Raw genomic sequence first — 23,350 nt, 5'->3', positions numbered from 1 at the left:
AAGGAATGATCATTTTACCTTGGAACAATTTAAAGGTTGTTTTGGAACTTTTTACACTGATGGATTGGTCATCAATATTAATCAGTGGGGTGACAACTGGCATGTCTGCTGATCAGCTGGTGGCTGTCAGAAGTGCTTGGTTGTGGTTGATTAGAATAGGGTGGATGAGCTGTACCTGAGGATGACCACTATACTATTGAGGCAGCGGTACAGCTCTGCAACTAAGCGCTTCCAGTTGGCACTGGGAATAGTTGTCGGGGGTTCATTCAGATTTTGACCTATCCTAAGGATAGTCCACAAGTGTAAAAGAGAAGTCAACCTTTGTAGTAATATGCAAGTGAAGCTGACTCTTTCGTAATGTTTAGGGGCCTTAACAAAACATGCCTGTATTTAATTTTTTGATGGTACTTTCCTTTGTTTACAAACTGATGGTCCTAATTTTTCTAACGTTAACTAAAAAGCTGTCGGTTATAGTATTAAAGGGCCATCATTGGGAATAACATTCCTTAACACTAGTTTTTCAATTATCAGCCTGTTCTAACATATTAATTTTCCAGCAAAACGTATTGGTCAGATAAAATAATTTAAGACGTAAGGGCACTTTACACGTTGCGACATCACTAGAGATCTCGTTAGCGATGTGACACGCCAGATCGCACATACAATTTGCTGAGTTTGCACATGTGACTGGCACTTCAGAAAAATGACCTATGTGCGATCTCGGCAAATCTTATCTGCGATCTCGCGTGTCACATCGCTAACGAGATCACTAGCGATGTCGCAGCGTGTAAAGCACTCTTTAGGCTGTGTGTGCACGGTGCGTTTCTCGTGGTGATTATTTTTTTTTTTTTTTGTGCAGTTTTGGTCTAAAAACTGCATGACTTTGCTTCCCCAGCAAAGTCTGTGTTTTTTTTTTTTTTTTTATTTTTGCTGTCCGCACCGTGCAGTTTTGTTTGTGTGTTTTTGTGGTGACCACAAAGATGCAACATGTCAATTCTTTCTGCATTTTTCTCAGCGTTTTTCACCCATGCAATGCCTTGTAAAAAAAAAGCAGCAACAAAAACTATTTTGTGCTTTTTTTTTTTTTTTTGCCGCCAAAAACGCACAAACACTGTTTGTGGTCACAAAGGCAATGTGCGCACATAGCTTACAAGGTTTTGTTTTGTTCGCTCTACATTTACAAAGCAATTTTACAATTTTATTAGGGATCGTCCTGCCCTCATGGGGAGTCTGGTTTGGCCTGGTTAAATGTGATAATAAATAACCTGATCGGTTTCATGCTGCTTATCAGCCGTAATTTAACTTTATCAGTTGACCAGTGTAAAGGTGGTGTCACACAGCGACGCAGCAGCGATCACGACCAGCGATCTGACCTTATCAGGATCGCTGCTGTGTCGTTACATGGTCGCTGGTCAGCTGTCAAACAGGCAGATCTCACCAGTGACCAGCCAGCAGCGACGCGTGGAAGCGTAACGAAGGTAAATATCGGGTAACCAAGGAAAGCACTTCTCTTGGTTACCCGATATTTACCTTTGTTACTAGCGTCCGCCACTCTCACGCTGCCAGTGCCGGCTCCCTGTTCCCTGCACTCCTAGCCAGAGTACACATAGAGTTAATTACGTATGCAGGGAGCCGGCACTGGCAGCGTGAGAGCGGCGGACACTAGTAACGAAGGTAAATATCAGGTTACCAAGGAAAGGGCTTCTTGGTTACCCGATGTTTACCGTGGTTACAGCTTACTGCAGGCTGCCAGACGCCGGCTCCTTGCTCCCTGCACATTCAGATTGTTGCTCTCTCGCTCGCACGCGCACACACAGCGCGATGTGCGCTTCACAGCGGGAGAGCAACATCCAAAAAATTAAGCAGGACATTCAGCAACGACCGGCGACCTCACAGCAGGGGCCAAGTCGTTGCTGGATGTAACACACAACGATAGCGACGGACCGAACCGGACCGAACGCAGGCCCATGCGGCACAATACGGCACTAATGTAAGTCTATGCAAAAAAACCCGCAACCGGCGGCAAAAAAAACGGTTGCGGTTTTTCTGCAGAGCGCCGTATTGTGCCACAGAGCAAAAACCGGATGTGTGAAAGTAGCCTTAAAGAAAATGTTTCTGAAGTGCAGCACATACAAATCATTTGAGTGCAGGATGATGGGTTTTAATTGTGGTGTGCTTAAAGATGAGAATCTTAAAGATGAAAAGCTATACCGTTTGGGTGCAATAAATGCTAACACAGTGGATTTGAGTTTGCCTATTTTGCATTGCTTATTAGCTGTCATGAAAGATTCACTGCATTTCTCTAAAGTCCCATGGAAATGTACACTATCAGCATACAACTGACAATCAGCTACATATTACATAGTGGAAATGTCACATTTCAGCTTCAAAGCCACGTTTTGCATTTGAAAGTAATGGCACCAGTTCTTAGTTCTTTTATCCTGTGGATCATCTCTTTATTGTGTGGATGAGATTTTAAGAAATCTCCACGATGATGCTGTTTTTAGTAGTTTGGCTTGACCTATGACTTTGGAACTACGGGGTGTGGTTTTTTTTTATTTTTTTTTTTTTTTTTAATCAAAACTAAATATATTTTGAGCAAAAATCTGCATGAATCTAGACTAGCAGCCCCTTCAGTATACACTGATTGCTGACTCGCATTTAGCTCACCGGCGTGAGCGAGGAAAACTGTTTTCTGCTCTGCCCACGATATGACAGGGCGAGCTGCGCCTGCGCGAGCAGACCTAACTGCACAGGCGCAAGATGAAAATGCGACAAAGATGATGACGGAGGCGTCATCCCGTCACTCAAGACAGGAGGATGGCGATCAGTGTCAGGATCGGGGACAGGAGCAGAAAATGAGCCCGCCCATCTGGTCAGCATACCTAACGGCCAGGTTTTATAAAGTTATTTTTGGGTTCTGGGAGGGGAGGTAGGGCCAAGGTGCACCTTCGTAGAATGCAGCCCAGGAACTGCAGAAGGTGATTCTTTTAGTTTAATAGGTAAAAATCTGGTGACAGGTTCCCTTTTTATGCTGTGTAAACTGACCTGCGCCAACCTGCAGTGTCAATTTAGTCTTATGGAGATGTGAGTGTTGTGAGAAGGCGAAAACCACCAAAAAACATTGACTGTGACCCTGATCGTGTGTATGGACATTAATGTCTCAGCAAGAAAAATAATTCTGCGTCCAGAAAGCGAGGAAGCCTGATCATGGGCATGCAACGTAAGGATATGTGCCCACGATAAGGATTGGTACCGTAAAGGACGCTACGTCTAAAACACTGCATAGTACAAGCACAGTGGATAGGATTTAGTGATCTCATGCCCACTGTACTTTCTAACACTGCATAAATTGACCTGTGGTGCACATTTCTGCAGCATGTCGACTTCTTGTGTGGAGACGCTTGAGTCTCTTGCTTGGGAGAACGCAGGTGATGTAGCAAAAATACACTGCATCCAGAATGCCACAGAACCTGATTGTGGGCATTGACCCTAACCCACGTTTGCACTGCCAAAGCTGATGGTAAGCATGGAATATCTCAACAATATTAAAAACACTATTAAATACAAATTCACATTACACCTAAAAGCAGTACATAATTTTTAGAAAGTTTCTATGGAACTGTTAAGTGCTGGTGACCTTTCCACAGTCATGATCCATGAGTCTGAGCTGCACCACATCGGCTAAAAATCCAATTTCACTATAATCAGCGTTCATACATGACATTTGTCGCTCTACATACTCTAATGTACTTCAGAGATGTCAAAAAATGTCAAAACGCTGTCTTATAAGGTGCAGTAATTAGTTTAATATCTTGGTGCTCATATTCTGACTAAGTTGACCCCAAGACTTCTGCATGGGACAGTCGGAGGCATATGACCTTCTTACCTCGGAGGCTGATGACCTGAAGGAAAGTTGTTCTAGCCCTCCCTGGGGTCCCATGACTCTATACAGTGGAAAGATGACAGGAACAGGCTGTGATATTTCTTCAGCTCGCATGCCTCCCCGCTCCACAGGTACAGATCCTGAAAGTAAAACTTCTTCTCTTGATCCCAGACTTCAAAAAAGTGCCCCTATAATTTACATAACTTTCAAATGACACTAGGCTGAATTATTCTAAGAAATACAGTCTTAGTGTACCTCTAGCTTCACTAGAAAGTCTACAGTACAAGACTGCGCAGAACATCTTTTAACTAACACTTGGTGATTTCTGTCAACCTGCAGTGTGAACCGTCTGAAGTCTGTGCCTAAAGTTTTCCATGCAGGGACCAGCGTCATAGGAGTTTACAAGGCTCCCTCTTGCATGGCAGATTGTAGCTAAGGAGCAACAAGCGAGATGCACTGGGTACTTTTACTTTGGGAGGTCCAGTCTGCAAGTTATTGGCAGAAAACAGTAATTGTTATTTAGAGAAATGATTGTCATTAACTATCACTTTTGTAACTGGAGGTATTCGTTAAATGCTTTTAATGAAACATGGCAATGAATGGTGCTAGGTACTCCTAACAATCACTTGGATTCTCGAGTTTCCCATTGACTTCTTTCCTACTCGGTACATCGAGCCAGTTCGACTGCTCATTACGTGCACCCAGAGCATGGCAGTGCTTGCACATAACTAATGGAAAGCATTTCTTGATAAACGTATTTATTGATTTTCTTATTTTGCAGGTTCTCTCGGGATGTGCTATTACTGTACGAGGCCAACCACGTGGGGGTCCTCCACCAGAGCGTAACATCTACCTAAGCAACATTCGTGCTGGAGCTCTTGCACGCAGAGCAGTGGCTTCTCAACAAGATTCAAAAGATGTCCCTGACGAGGTGTGTTCATAGATGTGGCCTACAAATTGTATGTGGCGAAGTGTCCAATTTACATTCATGGGATATATTAAATAGATGTGGTGTGTGTTTTTTTTTTTTTTTGTTTTCTCTCCCCCCCCCCCCCCTCTTCTCAGCCCTAATCAGACCGAGAAAACAATCGCAGCATGCTGTTTCACTCGCACCCATTCAAGTTTATGTGGTCGAGAGAAACATCGCATTGTACTCGCATTACAGTAGAGTCCAATGTGATTCTCGCATCAGCTGGCAATGGAGGAGATGGGGAGATGAATCCCTCCCTCTACTTCGTTCCCTGCCCTCCCCTCCGCGGCTGTGGTCTGATCGGACCACAGTCGCATGACACTCGGCTCCCGCTGTACTGTGAGCGTGAGCCGAGTGTCATGCGAGTACTCGCACTAATCCCCTTGTGACCTCAGCCTTACTGTCCCTTGGATGAGAAGAGAAAAAAAAAACTTTCAGCTCACCCGAGTAGATTCAGTCCAAGACTTTGTGGAGTGCCTGCGGTTCACCGGACAGGTAGGTCCGGACTCTGAAGCCAAGGGAAGGGGTGGAGAGACTCAGCACTGATTACAGTATGATAAAATCCAAAAAACAAAGTCATTTTAAAAATGATGAAAGTATAAAAAGTTCAGAACGGCAAAGAATGGATACTTCACATGTTTTGGATGTGGGAAATAAAAACACAGTCCTTAATCATAAGCTTATGATTAAGGACTGTTTTTATTTCCTGAGTACGAAATGTGTCAAGCCTCCATCCTTTGTCGTTATCATGGAACTACTTGTACTTATGCAATTTTTAAAATGACTTGATAAAATCCCCAAAAATTTTATTATACTGGAATTGGTGCTGGGTCTTTTCCCCCTTCCCTTGGATGACCCTGGTAAGGGGAGGAAATACTGACTTGATAAGTAGAGTGTACAGATGTGCAAAAAAAATAAAGTGTGATTATTAGCAAACTTTCTACAATACCAAATTGGTTTTGTATGTTTTATAGATTTCACTCAGCAAAAACTTACAGGGGAAAAAAGTTAATTTTATGTGTATCAATTGATAAGATGCACAAAACAATGGGTTAGAAGCCTAAAGTCCCATTATGATAGAACAGGAGATATAAGTAAAACAAAAAAGTACTGAGATATAGATATACTGTCCTTTTTAATTCATGGCCATATTGGCTGCCCCATAGAGCAAGGTTTAACTTAACTTTGGTTTATAACTTTGCAGTGTGCTATATGAATGAAGAAAAATTAGACCAATTTCAGCAAATTTTCTTTCCAGGACAGGAGACAAACTCTAGCGCAGCGCCACCTATTGGAAGTAGCGATCCTAAAAGTTAAATGTGGATTTTTAACAATCCTTTACAAATAACTTAGGATATATATGCCAGATCAGAATCCCAATTTGCAAAATTTCAGCATAACTTTGTATGGAGTTCATAAGCCCGCTATGTACATTGCAGGTTCTGGCTGTGTCGTACAGATGGCAAGTACTTTTACAGTAATTAGAACTAGCATTGATCAGTAGTTTAATGCACTAGATGCAGTAGTCATTAGCAATTACTCAGCATCTAAGGGGGTTAGATGGGAGGAGAAGAGGACGGTGATGCTGAGTGTCATGAAAGACATGGTTGTCGTGGAGTAGACCCTCAGCCGTCTTGTTTGTGCTCCTATGAAGCACTGTGTTGCATTTACTGCTTATAATCATGAGTTCAAGTACAGCTAAAAAAAGTAAATGTTCAAAATGGCAGTCTAAAAAAAAAATAGGGTTTAGATCTCCCCTTTTTCCAATATTTGTATTCCCAGGTCTGAAAAGCCCAGTAACCTTCATCAATTCTTCCACCAAAATTAAAGTTATGGATCTCAAACTATGGTGACAGATTTATTTTCTACAGCTGTAAATTGATGAACAATATGTATTTACGGTCTCTAATTATGGCTACCTGCAAACAAAGGTTCTTTCACATAACACTGTAGAAATTAAACTCAGAAATCTCCTATTTTTTTATTTTTTATTTTTTCACATTACGGGAAAATCATATGGAGGTCTTACACATCTCATCCTAGCAAAACACCAAACCCTTATTTGGCTGTTATTGAAATGTTCTTGCTCTTTGAAGGGGATTGAAAAAAAACTAAATGACTTTGAGAAGGGGCTAAATATATTTGCTTTTTAACATATCTCGTCAGTTTTGCCTCAAGCTAATCTGCTATAGTGAATTGGGGTCACTCCAATCAGGGTCACTTTCCCCAATTCTAGTTGGAATTTTGATCCTGGTTTCCTAATGGCAATGACATTCCCTTTTTAAAAAAATATTTCTTCTTCAGCACATTCCACACATTCAGTAAGCTCAAGGAGAAGAGGGCACGGTTTCTTAAAGGCTGAATTTTGACAATATGCAAAAGTGAAACTTTATCTATTTTTGCTCAACTAAACTCAGTAGGGACACTTTGAAGAATGCCAGGCAATGATCTGAATTGCCTTGAAAACTACTCGATACCTTTTGTGATTGGACAAAGTGGGAATGCACTGTAGATGGTAAAGGCCATCAGCTTACTATAGTTTATTCATGTTCAGGTTTTACCTGCCTCAGTAACATAAATGTGTACATTGCCTTTTCATTTGCTTTGTGGCTACAGAAGGAGCATTTAGCATTCCTTTCTAGTGGCCAAGTATCTACAACTCCTGATTGGCTCATTACCCAGCAGTAGACCAGACGTACACTACACAGCATGAAGCTCTTGGTATCTTAGTATGTACACAGTGCTTCCTGTCCTCAATCATCCCAAAATTATTATTTTTTTTTAAATATAGAATTGACTCTTTGGATGTAAGCTGCCCAAAGAACGATTGAATAAGGCATTAATGCTCGGTCTGAGCCACTTGGTTGCTTACAAAGCAAGTACTTTTGACACTGCAGTGAACCCCCTTGTGCATTTTGCACTTTCAGGCAGAATGCACCTGAAAAGCTGTGTTCACATACTGTTTTAGATTTGGTGTGTTTTTTTTTTTTTTGTTTTGTTTTTTTAATTGTTTGTTGCACACCGCAACTTGATCTTTAAAACCATCTACTTGTAAGTTGCACACTTTAATAGGCTATCAATATGTCACATGCGAATTGCATTGCTGCTTTGTTACAGTTTTGATATTTTCCACCATTTAACTTAGAAGTCTGGAATAGCTAGCTGAAAAATTGTTAAAGGAAATCTGTCACCAGGTTTTTGCCACCTAACCTGGGAACAGCATGACGTAAGAACAGCGATACTGGTTCCAGTGATGTGTCTTAGGCTGCTTTCACACTATGTCTTTTTAACATGCGTCCTGAACGTTTTTTTAACGCAGAAACTGATCCAGTGCAAATGCGTTTTCATTTCAATGCATTTGCAATGGACTCGCGTTAACATGCGTTCACCTGCGTTTGCGTGCGTTATAGTGAGGATCCAGCGACTTGCAGTTTTTTAACATCTTTCAAAAACGCTACTTGTAGCGTTTTTGAGCTGCGTCCAACTTCTGCAAATTGCTGGATCCTGACTATAACGCACGCAAACGCATGTGAACGCTGGCGTGCTGATAGGCAGGATCCTGCTTGCTCTACTGAGCATGCACAGAAGCCAGCCTCCGTGATCAGTCTATCTCTCTCCCCCTCTCTCTCCTCCCTCTCTCTCTGTCTCTCCCCCTCCCTCTCCCCCACCTGAGAGCTGCGGACACTCGTAACCAAGGTAACTATCAGGTAACCACTTCTCTTAGTTACCCGATGTTTACGTTGGTAACGTGTGCAGGGATCCCGGCTCCTAGCAGCTGCAGACGCTTGTAACCAAAGTAAATATCGGGTATCCAAGCAAGTATACCCGATGTTTACCTTGGTTACGAGCCTCGCAGCTGTCAGATGCCGGCTCTCAGTCTGGCACGTTTAGTTCCCATCACTCCCGATCACATGACTCCAATGCCCGCCCCTAAACATCCAGTGACAGGATCCTGCAAAGTAACATGCGTTTGCATGCATTTTTTGCTGTAAAAGCAGGATCCGCTTTTGCAGCAAAAAACGTTCAGGACGCATGTTAAAAAGACGTAGTGTGAAAGCAGCCTTACTGGGCTGCTTAGTGTAGTTTTTATAACCTACTGCTGATTAAACAGTTATTTTATCACTAGAGGACTACGACTACTTGGTGTGCTGTCAGGTAGTCCAGCATATTCATAAGACCTGTATAACTGCTAGATCTGCAGTAGCGAATACAGTGATTTTTATCAACATGACAGCAAACTGCTCAGGAAGTGACATCACTGGAATCAAGGTCTGTCTCTACCTCTACATTATACTGCTGTTAGATGGGGGAGCAAAAACCTGGTGACAAATTCCCTTTTAAGATGGTATGTATTTCAGAAGCACATCCCTCACCAGCCTACTGACTTCCTGGTAGGGAGGGCAGGTGCTCTTGAAGGAGTTTACTTATAGCAGTATCGCACAAAACTAGATTTCTGAACCTCTGTGTAGTCTTCAATTGAAAGGCCCTTAGACTTGCTGTATTATGTATCACAGCTGATTCCTCAAATGCATTTGTGTTGCATATAGGTCACAGGGTGCATAAGACATGTAGCCCATTACACTACTGTAAGATACACAGGCTTTGTCATTACATTTAATAGGGCCATGTATAGCCTGCCAACATTATTTAATTCTTCCATTCATTGAAAATTTTTTTTAGGAGTGAATCTGTCTGGTACTGTGCAGCAGGGCACGTAATTCCTATAGTGCTGTGCTTTGTAGACACTGCATGCCCTTTTGTAAACCACTGTGTATAAGATTAAAAATTAGTATTTACCCTTAATTTGTCTTCATTTAGTGTTACAAATTATGTGAATTGGATTTAAAGCGATTTTCCCACTGAGATAATTTTAATCGATCTTTTAATAAGTTCCACAATTGGATGTGTATGTATGCCTGATTGCATAGGAACATGGTTTGATCATATGGCATCTCTTGGGCAGGAAACAAGAGTATAAGGTCGTGTGCGCACACTGTTTTTGCTGCAGAATTGGTGCAGTTTTTTTTCATAAGATTCATGCAGTCCATCACCAGCAAAATCTATGAAATCCAAAATGCTGTGCGCATGTTGATTGCCAGGAAAAGCCAGGCAGCTGGTCCCTGGGATTCTCGGCAGCCGCCCCTGGAAATGGTGCATTGTTTATTAACGCTATTTCCAGGCGCTCTACCCGGCTTGTCAGCGGCTGTGATGGTGGTGGTACGCTGAGTAATAAAGGGATTAGTACCATCTGAGATTACAAAACTGGTATTAAGCTCACAATTCATGGTGTCTTGCCAAATTAGACATGGCCACCAGATTTTCTAGTAAACAGTAAAAAAAAAAAAAAAAAAACCACAACACAGAATTTTTTTTTTATTAGAAATAAAACAAAAAACATTTGGAGACTCAATCTTTATTATAAAAACAATCCTTTGATGTAATCCACAGAGCATTGTCTGCTTCATCACTCTGTACAGACAGCATCTAAACACAGTGAGATGCACATAGAGCAACGTCAGCTCTGCTACATCGCTCTGTAGAGAGCAAGAAGCAGGCTGACAGTGAGGGGATGATTGTACTTGCATATCGCATGGGCATCATCCCGCACAGACTTATCTCAGGACAGGAGCGCCTCAGCTGCATGGAAACCCGCTGCTGTTGGGAGATTGTGCGCCGCGATGTAACACTTGCACAGTGACAGTCAAAGTTCAATCGAGTCTGAGCCATTGACTCGGGTGAACCCTGACGTTACCACGAATATGGCTGAAAACAGCAGATGACTGCTGAGTGATGAGCAGTGCAGTGAATGCCCCTGGACGTTAAGAGGACCTTTAATAACGTCAGTCATGTGATCAGTCAGTAAGCCAATGTCTGTACAACATTCACACCAGACTGGTCATGTGGCTATGACGTCATTGTAAGTCCAGTGTTGGTTACCGGGCGGCACAGCAATGATCGATCGCGGAGGCAGAAGCGGTTGGGAGATAATCTGCAGGATGCGTCCCGGGTCCTGTTAGTAAAATCATAATTTGTATTTTTATGTTTGTTTGTTTGTGTTTTTATTTAAAAAAAAAAAAAAAAAATGTGCTTTCTTTTTACAGCCCCTGGACCTGATCTGTAACACGAGCTTCCCAGGAAAGCTCGTGATCTGGATTGTGCACACGATCACTGACTGGTACGATCCCTGATCTTTACAGATCGGGATTACCCATCCCTAATAATGAGGAATGTTTCTGCCAGAAAAATTTCACAGTAAGAGCAGCTGCTAAAATACCCTTAGAAAGTAGCAGACTGGTATTTAAAGCTGCTGGTGGCTCTAGAGTCCCACAATCCTCAAGGTGTAGGATTTTCTCAAGGCTTGCAGATTTGCATACACCTACTGCTAGACCACCCCTAAAATAGGGCTTGTGAGAAGAAACTGTTGCAGTGGGCCCAGATATACAGGAAGACAAGTTTTAAAATTGTTCTTCATTGAGTTCTGTGTAACCCTGGATGGTTAATGGATGGCCATATCTGAACAAGGCTGTGATGTTTGCAAGCCTTTATGGTCCCTGCAGGTGTGAAAATAACCATGGCAAATTGTAGCGTTTCTGACTAATTTTTCTTCAATGGTAGAAAAAGAATTGCCATCTGTGGAAAAACTCAACTCAATGTGTGACTGCATCATCTCGTGCTGCAAAGAAAACCTGTCATGGGCATAAATGGAGAAACTCATGGTGTGGAAACAAGCCTTCCCTTATCTCCACCCTATTGAGAACCTTTGGAGTATCCTCAGCAAAAGATCTGAGGGTGGGAGGCAGGTCACCTCAAACAGCAGCTTTGGGGAGGAGGGTATTATGACATCCTCCAAAAAAATTCAGGCAGAAACTATCCAAAAAAATAAGCTAAATCGATGCAAGAACTGTGCTGGTGAGAAGGAAAGGGTCCTGTGCTAACAAGTAACTGGTCCTTTTTAAAATGTTTTTGACTGGAAAAAAACTTTTGATTTCAGTAAATTGACCTCTTAATGCTGTAAATTCAACAAATGAATTTGTTCTTTAGAAGCTATAAACTATTTGGAACAGTTAATTTGAGTTTTTTTGGGGGGGGAAGAAAATATTAGCACATACAGTATTTTAATTGACAAACCACCCACTGCTAATGGTTAATAAAATTATGCTGACTTATTTGCATCGACTGTTTATGCAAATTGGAGAAAATTAGTATTTACCCTATACCTTATCCCAAATGATGTAAGAATAATGTTCTTGGAGGAAAGTGTCAAGGTTTAGGCATACCATTTGTGCAGAATGTTTGCCCTCATTGGTTATACGGAGGTAAGGCCTGTATATTGTCCCTTTTTTATCTTGCACCATGATGATGCTCGCTAATGGTTGTATGGAGCACTACCTGCTGAAGCTGGATACTGGACTTTCAGGCTAATGCAATTTGACACAGAACAGGGAAAGCATTGTTTTCTAGACTAAAACATTACCCTTATTGTGCTACTTGAATATTTATAATTTGGTGTTTATTACATATCTAAATATTGTAAAGTAATATTTTGCATCTGACCCCTGGATATAAATTGGCTACAGTGAAAAATACAACACCACCGGACTGAGATTTCTCCAACTAGCATGAGTACACTGCCCTCTCCTGTTCCAGTTAGGAGCTATAGCCACGGTGGTTCTGTATTGCTACAATGCAACATATCTAATGTGGTGTTTCTTACAATCCAAACTGAAATCTGTTAATAAAGTTTGACAAATAATTTGTCTTTTACACTGACAAAAAAAACACTGAAAGGAGATTGATAATACAAACCCTTGTTGCCCTTCCTGGCTCCCGCTGGCTGTTTACTTGAAATTAGATATACAGTATCTAATTTTATTTTAAGTGGTTTTTCTAATGTGCTGCCTATTGTAGTCTAATTGATAATTTGATCGAAAATCAGAAAAATGCAGAGAACTGTTTGAAAAATTAAAACAAATATTGACTCAATTTAAAAATGAGCTATAATCAATAAAGGAAAGGTTTCTAACAACTTTCATAAATACAGGGTATATAATATAGAACAATAGGATTTATGATCATTCATAATGTTATAGCCAACAAGTCATATCCAATGCAATAAAAAAGTGTATGTGTGTCACAGTAACAGAAATATAAATCAGATAAGTCATAGCAGTAATTTAAGCTGCATGCATGTAGCTATATAACGTACATAGTGATAAGGATAATATTCATCATGTAGAATATAACAGCAGTAAATAGTCATATGGAAAAGTTTGGGCACCCCTATTAATATTTAACCTTTTTTCTTTATAACAATTTGGGTTTTTGCAACAGATATTTCAGTTTCATATATCTAATAACTGATTGACTGAGTAATATTTCTGGCTTGAAATGAGGTTTATTGTACTAACAGAAAATGTGCAATCCGCATTTAAACAAAATTTGACCGGTGCAAAAGTATGGGCACCTCAACATAAAAGTGACATTAATATTTTGTAGATCCTCCTTTTGCAAAAATCACAGCCTCTAGTCGCTTCCTGTAGCTTTTAATGAGTTCCTGGATGAAGGTAGATTTGGCCATTCCTGTTTACAAAACACTTCCAGTTCAGTTAAGTTTGATGGTCGCCGAGCATGGACAGCACGCTTCAAACCATCCCACAGATGTTCAATGATATTCAGGTCTGGGGACTGGGATGACCATTCCAAAAACATTGTAATTGTTCTTCTTCATGAATGTCTGAGTAGATTTGGAGCAGTGTTTTGGATCATTGTCTTGCTGAAATATCCATCCCCTGTGTAACTTCAACTTTGTCACTGATTCTTGCACATTATTGTCAAGAATCTGCTGATACTGAGTTGAAGCCATGCGACCCTCAACTTTTTTTTTTTTTTTTGGCCTCCATGCATAACGCCTTTTGTATGACCAAACAACTCAATCTTTGTTTCATCAGGCCATAGGACCTTCTTCCAAAATGTAACTGGCTTGTTCAAATGTGATTTTTGCATACCTCAGGCGGCTCTGTTTGTGGCGTGCTTGCAGAAACTGCTTCTTTCGCATCACTCACATACAGCTTCTCCTTGTTCAAAGTGCACTGTATTGTTGACTGATGCACAGTGACACCACCATCTGCTGCAAGATGATGCTGCAGGTCTTTGGAGGTGGTCTGTGGATTGTCCTTGACTGTTCTCACCATTCTTCTTCTCTGCCTTTCTGATATTTTTCTTGGCCTGCCACTTCTGGGCTTAACAAGAACTGTACCTGTGTTCTTCCAATTCCTTACTATGTTCCTCACAGTGGAAACTGACAGTTTAAATCAATGAGACAACTTTTTGTATCCTTCCCCTGAACAACTATGTTGAATAATCTTTGTTTTCAGATCATTTGAGAGTTGTTTTGAGGAGCTCATGATGAAACCCTTCATAGGAGATTCAAATAGGAGAACAACTTGCAAGTGGCCACCTTAAATACCTTTTCTCATGATTGGATACACCTGCCTATGAAGTTCAAAGCTCAATGAGGTTACAAAACCAATTTAGTGCTTTAGTCAGTAAAAAGTAGTGTTCAAATCAAGAAATTGAGAAGGGTGCCCATACTTTTGCACAGGTCAAATTTTGTTTACATGCACCTTTTCTGTTAGTACAATAAACCTCATTTCAATCCAGAAATATTACTGAGTTCATCAGTTATTAGATATGTGAAACTGAAATAGCTGTTGCAAAAACCCAAATTGTTATAAAGAAAAAAGGTTAACATTAATGGGGATGCCCAAACTTTTCCATATGACTGTATGCAAAATAAGTGCAGCAAAGCTTAGTATCCAGGATGGAAAGAATATCAAGATTAGACCACACTGATTCTTTTACCAACCTTTTAGATGAGTATGTGAGGACCTTATACCCTGACACGCATTTCACTTCAGCGTCTTCAGGAGTGAAGGAGGAGTGAAATGCGTTTCGGGCCTGTTCTGATGGAGTGGGGTTTCACTCTGAAACGTGTAAAATAAAGCCTTTTTCCTCCATTTCACAGACTGGACCTTCAGTTTATGGTAGTGCAGATCATTCCATACTTATTCCAGCTTCTATGTCAGTCTCAATGACTGAAATATTCCAGTTGCAAATCCTTATTCATTACATAGTGATAACTATTGAGATAATAAAACATAGAAATGATCAATGTAAAAAAAAAAAAAAAATGTCCCAGGGACGGCTGGATTTGGAATGATGCTCAAAATCAAAGTGGAAATCAAATAACAGACTGATCCAATGTCACAGGAAATGTGTCAAGATAAGAAAATTGTGTGTGTGTGTGTGTGTGTGTGTGTGTGTCCTTCCTACAATGCCCTGACCATGCTCCTAATGAGGCTGTAGATGTGCTCATGAGGGATCTTCTCCCAGACCTGGATTAAAGCATTAGTTAACTCCTGGATAGTTTCTGGTGCAACGTTGCATTGGTACATGGGATGAGACATGATGATCCACATTTGCTCGCTTGACTTCAGTTCTTGGGAACAGGCAGGTCAGTCCATAGCATGAAAGCGGTCATCATGCACCTGCTGACACAATGGAGCCACATGAGTTCTAGCATTGTCATGCATCAGGAGGAACACAGGACCCACTGCACTTACATATGTTCTCACAATGGGTCTGAGGAGCTCATCCTGGTACCAAATGGCAGTTAAGGTACCTCCTGGCTAGCACATGGAGGGCTGTGTGGCCCTCCAAAGAGATGCCTCCCACCACCATTACTGACCCACGGCCATGCTGGAGTCTGTTGCAGGCAGCAGAATATTCTCCCTAGCGTCTCCAGACTTTTGCAACTGTCACGTGCTCAATGAGAACCTGCTCTCATCAGTGACGCACACAGGGCGCCAATGTCGAATCTGTGAATCTTGGTGTTCTCAGTCAAATATCATAATGATTAAAAGCCTGATAAACTTACTACAGTAAAATGGTATCCCTTAAATATGAGCGATGTATGAAGGAGTCGGAGGTTTGGCTTACCAGCTCCACAACCCTGGACTGGCATATGACTTATTCCTTCCAAAGACAATACTAGGGATGTGGGCACACTCATTGCTTTTGGAAAAAGGTGATCCTGGCAGCTTAATTGGAAAAGGTTCTTTACAGTTAGAGCATTCACTCTGGAATGCCCTACTGCAAGAGGTAGTAATAGCACTTTTACAAAAGGGCTGGATGATTTCCTCAATACACAGAAGTGTGGGTTATAGAAAATGTAGTGGCAAAAAAATAATGTATAATTGGTGGAGAAAGTTACATAGGTTTAACAAAGATCTATGTAAATTCCTTTGATTCTTTTTGTATTTTCCTTGTTTGTGGAAGGTAAATCTCCCAACGTTTTGCCACTCTTGATATCCTAATGCCTATTGGCCATGAAGAATGTGCTACGATTTCTCAAACACCCCCAGAACTGATGACTAGCTAAGAATCGTGTTTGCAGCAGGTCATACTGCAAAAAGGTAGTCTACAAGGTACTAGAGATGCTTTTCATGAAGAGCTTATAAGTAGTTTTTTGTATTCAATCTTGAGAATTCAAACAGGAGAAGAGAAGGGGTTAATGCTGCGCATTAGCCAAATGAAGATGTAGAGTTGTTGATAAATTGATTTATCTTTTTTTTTTTTTTTTTTTCCTTTTTTTCATTTCATAGGCCTACGTGTTTCGAGTTTGAAACCTCTTCCTCAGGACCAGAACATCAACAAAGCAATTGATCAACAAAGCAACTTTGATGTTCTGGTCCTGAGGAAGAGACTTCAACCTTGAAACACGTAGACTTATTAAATAAAAATATCAATTTATCAACAACTCTACATCTTTATTTGGCTGATGTGCGGCATTAACCCCTTCTCCTCTCTTGTTTTGAATACTCCTCCATGTGGGGCTGCGGCAGATGCCATTATTTTATGCTTGGCAGTGGTTGTGACTTTCACAACCACATTAGGTGAGTGTATATATTTTATAGATTATTCCTGTCATCTGGTAATACCCTATCAGCGCTTCTAGTCGTATTCAATCTTGAGAAACTACTAATTTTGCCATATTAGTGTCTTTGAGCTATTTAAATTGTTCTTCTTGCACTCGCTCATTGCAAACAGCCAAAAGCTTGTAAATTTGGTTGGTTATGTTCGTAGTAATGCTTAGTCCAAGCTTTCATTAATCTAGAAGTGAAAAAGCAGCAGTCAGGGTGAGCAGAGATGAGTGGATCCGTGGAAGTTAGGTTCAGCTGGACTTTAGATAAAGTTCTGTTCTGACATGAACACCAATGGAAGTCCCTAATTGGGCAGTTCGGGTCTCAGCGCACATCCAGCCAGTGATAAACGGAACACTTCCAGGGGCGGTTTTTTTTTTCTTTTACACCCCTTACATGCTATCACACTGGTTACCTCTGCAAGCACTAGGCTGAGCACTGCACATACCCTGTTATTACAGGGAGAGGAAGGACAGGCATGCAGACAGGTGCAGGAATAACTAGCAAACCCTCGACTAACCTATTAGATATTCCGTTGCACCCCTCATCTAAAACAGTGCATTTCACAAACTTGCCTATATTTCAAAAAGTATACAGCCTATCTCACAACTAAAGGGATGTTTAGAATCTGCAGAATTGTGCCAGTATAGCACTGGCTTTAGTTTATATATGAAAATCCTGGTGGTTGGTCCTCCTATAATTGTGCTGGGGATGAAATATTGTGGTATTTAATAATATATATTCTGCAAGCATTACCAAATAGCTGCTAATGGGCGGACATGTGCCTAGACCTGTCTGTCAGACTCTTCCGGATGCAAAGCTGCTTTATCCCCCTGCACCAAACTTGCTCTGTTTATGGCTGGCTGTATGTGGCTGGAGAGCTGAACTGTAAAATCAGTGACTTCCATTGGGGTTCAGGTAAAGTCCGAGCTCTGACCTGAACTTTAAAGTTTGGCTGAACCCGAATTGCAATAGGTCTGCTAATCTCTAGTGAGCAGCAGCTACACCAATACATAAAACATACACATTAAGGACCCTTCACACAAATGATTCCGGTACGTATGTCGCAGTTTTTATACGTGCCGGACATTCGCAGACCCAATAAAATCAGTGGGTCTGCTCACACATCAGTCATTTCTCATAGACCGTGTATCTGTGCGGCGTACACGCATGTCCTTGCGGCACACACGCTTGTCTGTGTGTTCCACAAGGAGACTAGTCCGGTTTCTCATGCAGCACTGATGTCACACGGACCACACAGTGATGTGGCACATACCAGAGAAAACGCGTGCCTGTGAAATAAAATGCTTTTACTATACTCACCTTCTCCAGCCCTGCTGTCTTTGGTCGTGCTGTCACCTGCTTCCAGGCCAGCTAATTATGGCTGTGACTATTCACTGCACCACGACTTAGAATAACAGCAGCGGGGAGACATCAGCACAATGGACAGCGGTGCCAGGGATCAGCAAGTATAAAATATAAAGTTTTTGCTCTCCGTATGCTGTCACGGATAACACACTGAACACTCGTGTGCCAAAATCACGGCACACGGAGGGCCATACGCACCTTTTTAACACGTCAGTGAAAAAGTGTGTGTTTCACGGACGTCTGAAACAGGCCTAACACAGAACTACCAGAGAATGTAAAATATTTTAGTTCTTTAATGAGAACGAGAGTCCTCTCTCTCGAATAACCGTTGTCGCCAAAATGCCATGTGCCATTAGAAAATGACCTAATCCTAAAGGAATCTGCACCATCGCATTTACAGTCACGAAATTTTGCACAGACACTCCATGTGACTCAGGGAACATCGTAGACTGTTTGGGCGGGAAAATGTTAACCCCGTGCTTTCCAGTTACTCTACAAAAATCATGCAGCCATTAAACTGAACGGAGCTGGGAGCTATAGACTATAAATAGCAACTGTCAGTGGTTGCTATAGGAACAAAATAAACTGTTCGTATAAGATAGGATAGACGGATAGAGAGAGACAGAAAAAGCCAGACAGAGAGAGAGACAGCCCTGGAAAGAGATAGCCGCGGAAAGAGACAGAGACTCGGATACAAAGATTGAGACAGACTGATGCAAATACAGAGAGAAACAGACAGACAAGGAAAGAGACAGACAGCGAGACAGACAGACAGCTACACACAGACAGACTGGGCGAGAGACGGAGAGACCGTTACTATCCCGGGCAACGCCCAGGTACTACAGCTAGTCTAATATATAAAGCTGAGTGCATATGTGTGTGTATGTCCGCTAAAGGAATCCACACAGTCTCATTTACAAACACGAAATTGTGCACAGACGCCCCATGTGACTCAGGGAACGTCATAGACTGTTTGGACGGGAAAATTTAACCCCACGCTTTACAGTTAGTCTCCAAAATCCTGCCTCCATTAATCTGTAGCTGGGAGATACGGGCTATTAATAGCAACTGTCAGTGGTTGCTATAGGAACAAAATAAACTGATAGTATAAGAAGCTTATGTGTGAGGTAATAAGATGGGGAGACAGAAAAAGACAGACAGCCAGAGACAGCCTGGGAAAGAGACAGAGAGATAGAGATAGCTGGGGAAAGAGACAGAAGGGGAGGGAGAGAGAGAGAAACTGATACAGACAAAGATAGACAGAAACTCGAAGAGAGTTACTATCCCGGGCAATGCCCGGGTACTACAGCTAGTCTTTAATAGGAAAAGTTCTCAGTTAATTCTATCTGGCTTCTCGGCTGCAGCCAAGAAAGTTACTGAGACATTTCAAAACAAAACAGTTTGAACTGCCGACCAAGGACCATAGCAATAGACTACTTTGGCACTGGACTAGTTTAGTCTCTCCCTAGTTTTGTTATATAATATATATATTATATATTATATATATATATATATATATATATATATATAATATAAAAACAATCCATTAATCATGCAGCCAAGCTTAAATTAGACTTTTTTTTTTTTTTTTTTTTTTGTTACATGGATTTTCAAGTAATTTTGGCTATACAATACTCAGAAAAAAGTTAAGGATATTTGTCTTTCTAGTGAAATTTGTGGGATGATTCTAAGCCTGCACTTAGACGAGCGTATGGCATCCGATGCGATATGCTAATGGCTCCCGGCTCAGGCTCTGCTGCGAGCATGAGCTGAGTGTCATGCAACTGTGACTCGATCTTGCCATCAGGTCACAGCTGTGAAGCTGAGGACGGGTGCTGCGGAGGAGAGGGAGGTGTTATTCTCCCCCCCCCAATCTCCTCCATTGTCAGCCTGTGCGTATATCTCATCGCACTGCCCTGGGATAACATCCGAGTGCAGTCTGATGTATCTCTCGCACCCATTCACTTAAAGGGGTGCGAGGGATACAGCTCTAGCAGAAAATCGCAGCATGCTGTCACTTTTCTTGGATGCGAGAAAAGCTGACTAACTGCTCTCACTCATTGAGTAACATAGGTCCGAGTGCAATGCGAGATTTTCTCACATTGCACTCATCCGATTTTTCACGCTCGTGTGAGCGTACCCTAAAATCCACTCTAACCCTTTTCAGGTAAACTTAATATGAGCTAATTGAACCTTTTTGAATGCTCTTGTCCAACTGTTTAATATTTCACTACTTTGTTCACAACTTTCTGCTCTCTAACAAGGAGCTTAATGGTAAAATTCACAATAGGTGTTTACCTTTCATTAATTGCCCAATAAATTGCAGGGTTCAATTAGAATTGGTATTTAACAAGTCATCCTCATCATGCTGTTCACATTTTGACATTGTGAGCCCAAGGTGACCTCACCATTTCGAGGCTTCAAGCAAGATATTCTCATGCGGAAGTGGCCACTGAGCTTCAGAGTTTTATCAGTTTGTGGCAACGGAGATGCAGAGAGACGCAGCCACGGACATAGAAGTTGACATCCTTTGGCCACATCCCACACTGATGACCGCTTCATTGTGAGCGATACTCTTCAGAACTGGATGATGAATGCCACACAACTTCAGGCACATTTAAGGGAGGCGAGAGGCACACAAGTGTCACTTCAGACCATTAAAAAACATTTATATCAGCATGGTATGCGTGCTAGACTACCTGTAAGGGTATCTCACCACACCACCAGGCACAAGCATCCTCGTCTTAAGGAACGAGGGACCAGTGGGCATTGATGCTATTCACTGATAAGTTGATTCACGCTGAGGAGAAATGGCCACCAACAACGTTGGAGACGTCAAAAAGAGCACTATGCATCAGCCACTGTTGTCACCAGACAAGCCTTTGGTGATGGAGATGGTGGTGGTAGGGTGGGCAGGTGTGTCTAGTCAATACAGGACTGCCCTACATTTTGTGAATGGTACAGTGACAAGCCCCTACTACTTGAATGACCTAATTAATCCAGTCATTATGCCTGTGCATGAACGAGGCCTAACTTCATCTTAATGGATGACAATACTCCAGCTTATCGAGATGGCATCATTAGGGAGCGGCTACTGAAGACTGGGATACCTCAAATGGAGTGGCCTGCACTTTCTCTAGACCTGAATAGCAGAAAACCTATCAGATTAGCCGAGTTGCCGTGTAGAGGCTTGTAACTCTCTGTCCCAGCACCTCAGTTACTTGAGGTCCGCCCTTCAAGAAGCGTGAGTTGCCATGCTTCAGCAGACCATAACTCCGCTTGTGAAAAGCATGAGCTGTTATTGCCAAGCTGTGACTGATGCTCAAGGCTACATGATAATGTATTGAGACATTGACGTTTCTTATGGGGGAGGGGTATACTGACCACTGATATTGGCTGCACCCAGAACCACGAGCAGTTCTGGGTGCATATTTCTAATCTTTGCCTAACTGTCCCTGTATCAAGTAGCATAGATAAAGAGATCTTTCTTTAAAAAAGTACTTCTAAAGATCCTTTATGATATGCTAATGAGCACAGGGACTAGTCGCAAGGGCGTTCATTCCCTCGACTAGTCCACCCTCTTAACATGTTAGCATACCCACAGGGGCAAGCTAACATGCTATTCAATGCACAGCGTGATCAGCCGTGACGCGTGTCTACCTCCGTCTGTTGTCACTGCTTCAGACACCAGGTTTAGGGTCAGTGCGCATGATCAAAAGTCCCAGCACTTCCATGCGCATTAGACCTCTCTGAAGCTGGGCTGTGTACACCCAGCTTCTTAGTGCTCCTGACTGGAAGTGCTTGTTTCTGATCATGCATACTGACCCTAAACCCGGCATCTGAAGCGGTGACAACAGACACAGGTACGCCCGTCACTGCTGATGATGCTGGGCAATGGACATTGAATAGCATGTTGGCACGCTCCTGTGGGCGTGCTAACATGCTAAAAGGGCGGACAGTTAGGGGAACTTACACTCTTGCGACTAGTCTCTGCACTCATTAGCATTTCATAAAGGATCTTTCTAAACACTTTTTATAAAGATCTCTTCATGTATGCTACTGTGTTTTTCCAAAAAATAAGCCCTCCTCCAAAAATAAGTCCTAGCAGGAATTTTCTACGTTTTCTGAGCGAGGTTTAAATATAAGCTGTACCCCAAAAATAAGCCATAGTCGCGGCTCAATAATAAAAGTCTCGAAAGAAGCACATGGGGGGCACAGCTAACCTCTGTGATCACCCCTGGCACAGAAACATGACACGTGAAAAAAGTGGAAAGGAGAGCCAATAAATAAGGGATCGACCAGGCACAATATGAAAAAATATATCAAGCGATTTTTATTAGTGTTTGCGCGGGGCTGTGGAGTCGGTAAGCCAAACCTTCGACTCAGACTCCGACGCCTCAATTTCTCTTGCACCGACTCCGACTCCAACTCCGACTCCGACATATATTGCTTATAGTTAGGTGAAAAATTTATTTTAGTACATGAACATGTATATGTGAACATCAGACATTTAATAATTTTTATGATACAATAATCAATATATTTGGATAGAACATAAAATATATTTATTGGATACAACTTTAGAACACAAAAAACTGTAATAAATTGTAAATATGTAATACACTATGTAATATACAGTAGATTACATATCTTGTGTGTATTTATCTTGTGTGTGTGTATGTATGTATGTATGTATGTATATGTATGTATATATGTATATGTGTGTGTGTGTGTATATATATATATATTTACAATTTATTAGTTTTTTGTGTTCTAGAGTTATATTCTAATAAGTATATTTTATGTTCTATCCAAATATATTGATTATTGTATCATAAAAATAATTAAATGTCTGATGTTCACATTGTACTATAATAAATGTTTCACTTAAATATAAGAATTATACTAAATGTTATTATTTAGTAAAATATTCAGCACATTCTGCATTGCACTACTGTCCCCAATTTATTATATATTTTAGGAGTCGGAGTCGGTGCATTTTATACCGACTCCGACTCCACCAAAATGAGCTCCGGCTCCGGCTCCACAGCCCTGGCAAAAAGCACACAACCAGACACAAAGTGTCAAAAAGCCTTAAACAGTGAACACATACAATTAAACACACACATATGGACCACCAGAATG

The 23,350-nt window shown here is 41.5% G+C and overlaps 1 protein-coding gene across 2 annotated transcripts in view; it reads left to right on the top strand.

The window, feature by feature from the left end:
* The window catches only part of SND1 (staphylococcal nuclease and tudor domain containing 1), a 959,968-nt gene that overhangs the window by 5,204 nt on the left and 931,414 nt on the right, over window positions 1–23,350 (top strand). For both annotated transcript variants that reach the window (XM_075345399.1, XM_075345398.1), the window contains exon 2: window positions 4,668–4,817. In XM_075345399.1, the coding sequence (XP_075201514.1) occupies window positions 4,668–4,817 (150 nt within the window). The remainder of the gene's footprint in view (window positions 1–4,667; window positions 4,818–23,350) is intronic.

Source organism: Anomaloglossus baeobatrachus, chromosome 4 (assembly GCF_048569485.1).
Source record: "Anomaloglossus baeobatrachus isolate aAnoBae1 chromosome 4, aAnoBae1.hap1, whole genome shotgun sequence".
NCBI classification, from domain to species: domain Eukaryota; kingdom Metazoa; phylum Chordata; class Amphibia; order Anura; family Aromobatidae; genus Anomaloglossus; species Anomaloglossus baeobatrachus.
This window is presented reverse-complemented; position numbering and strand designations above follow the sequence as displayed.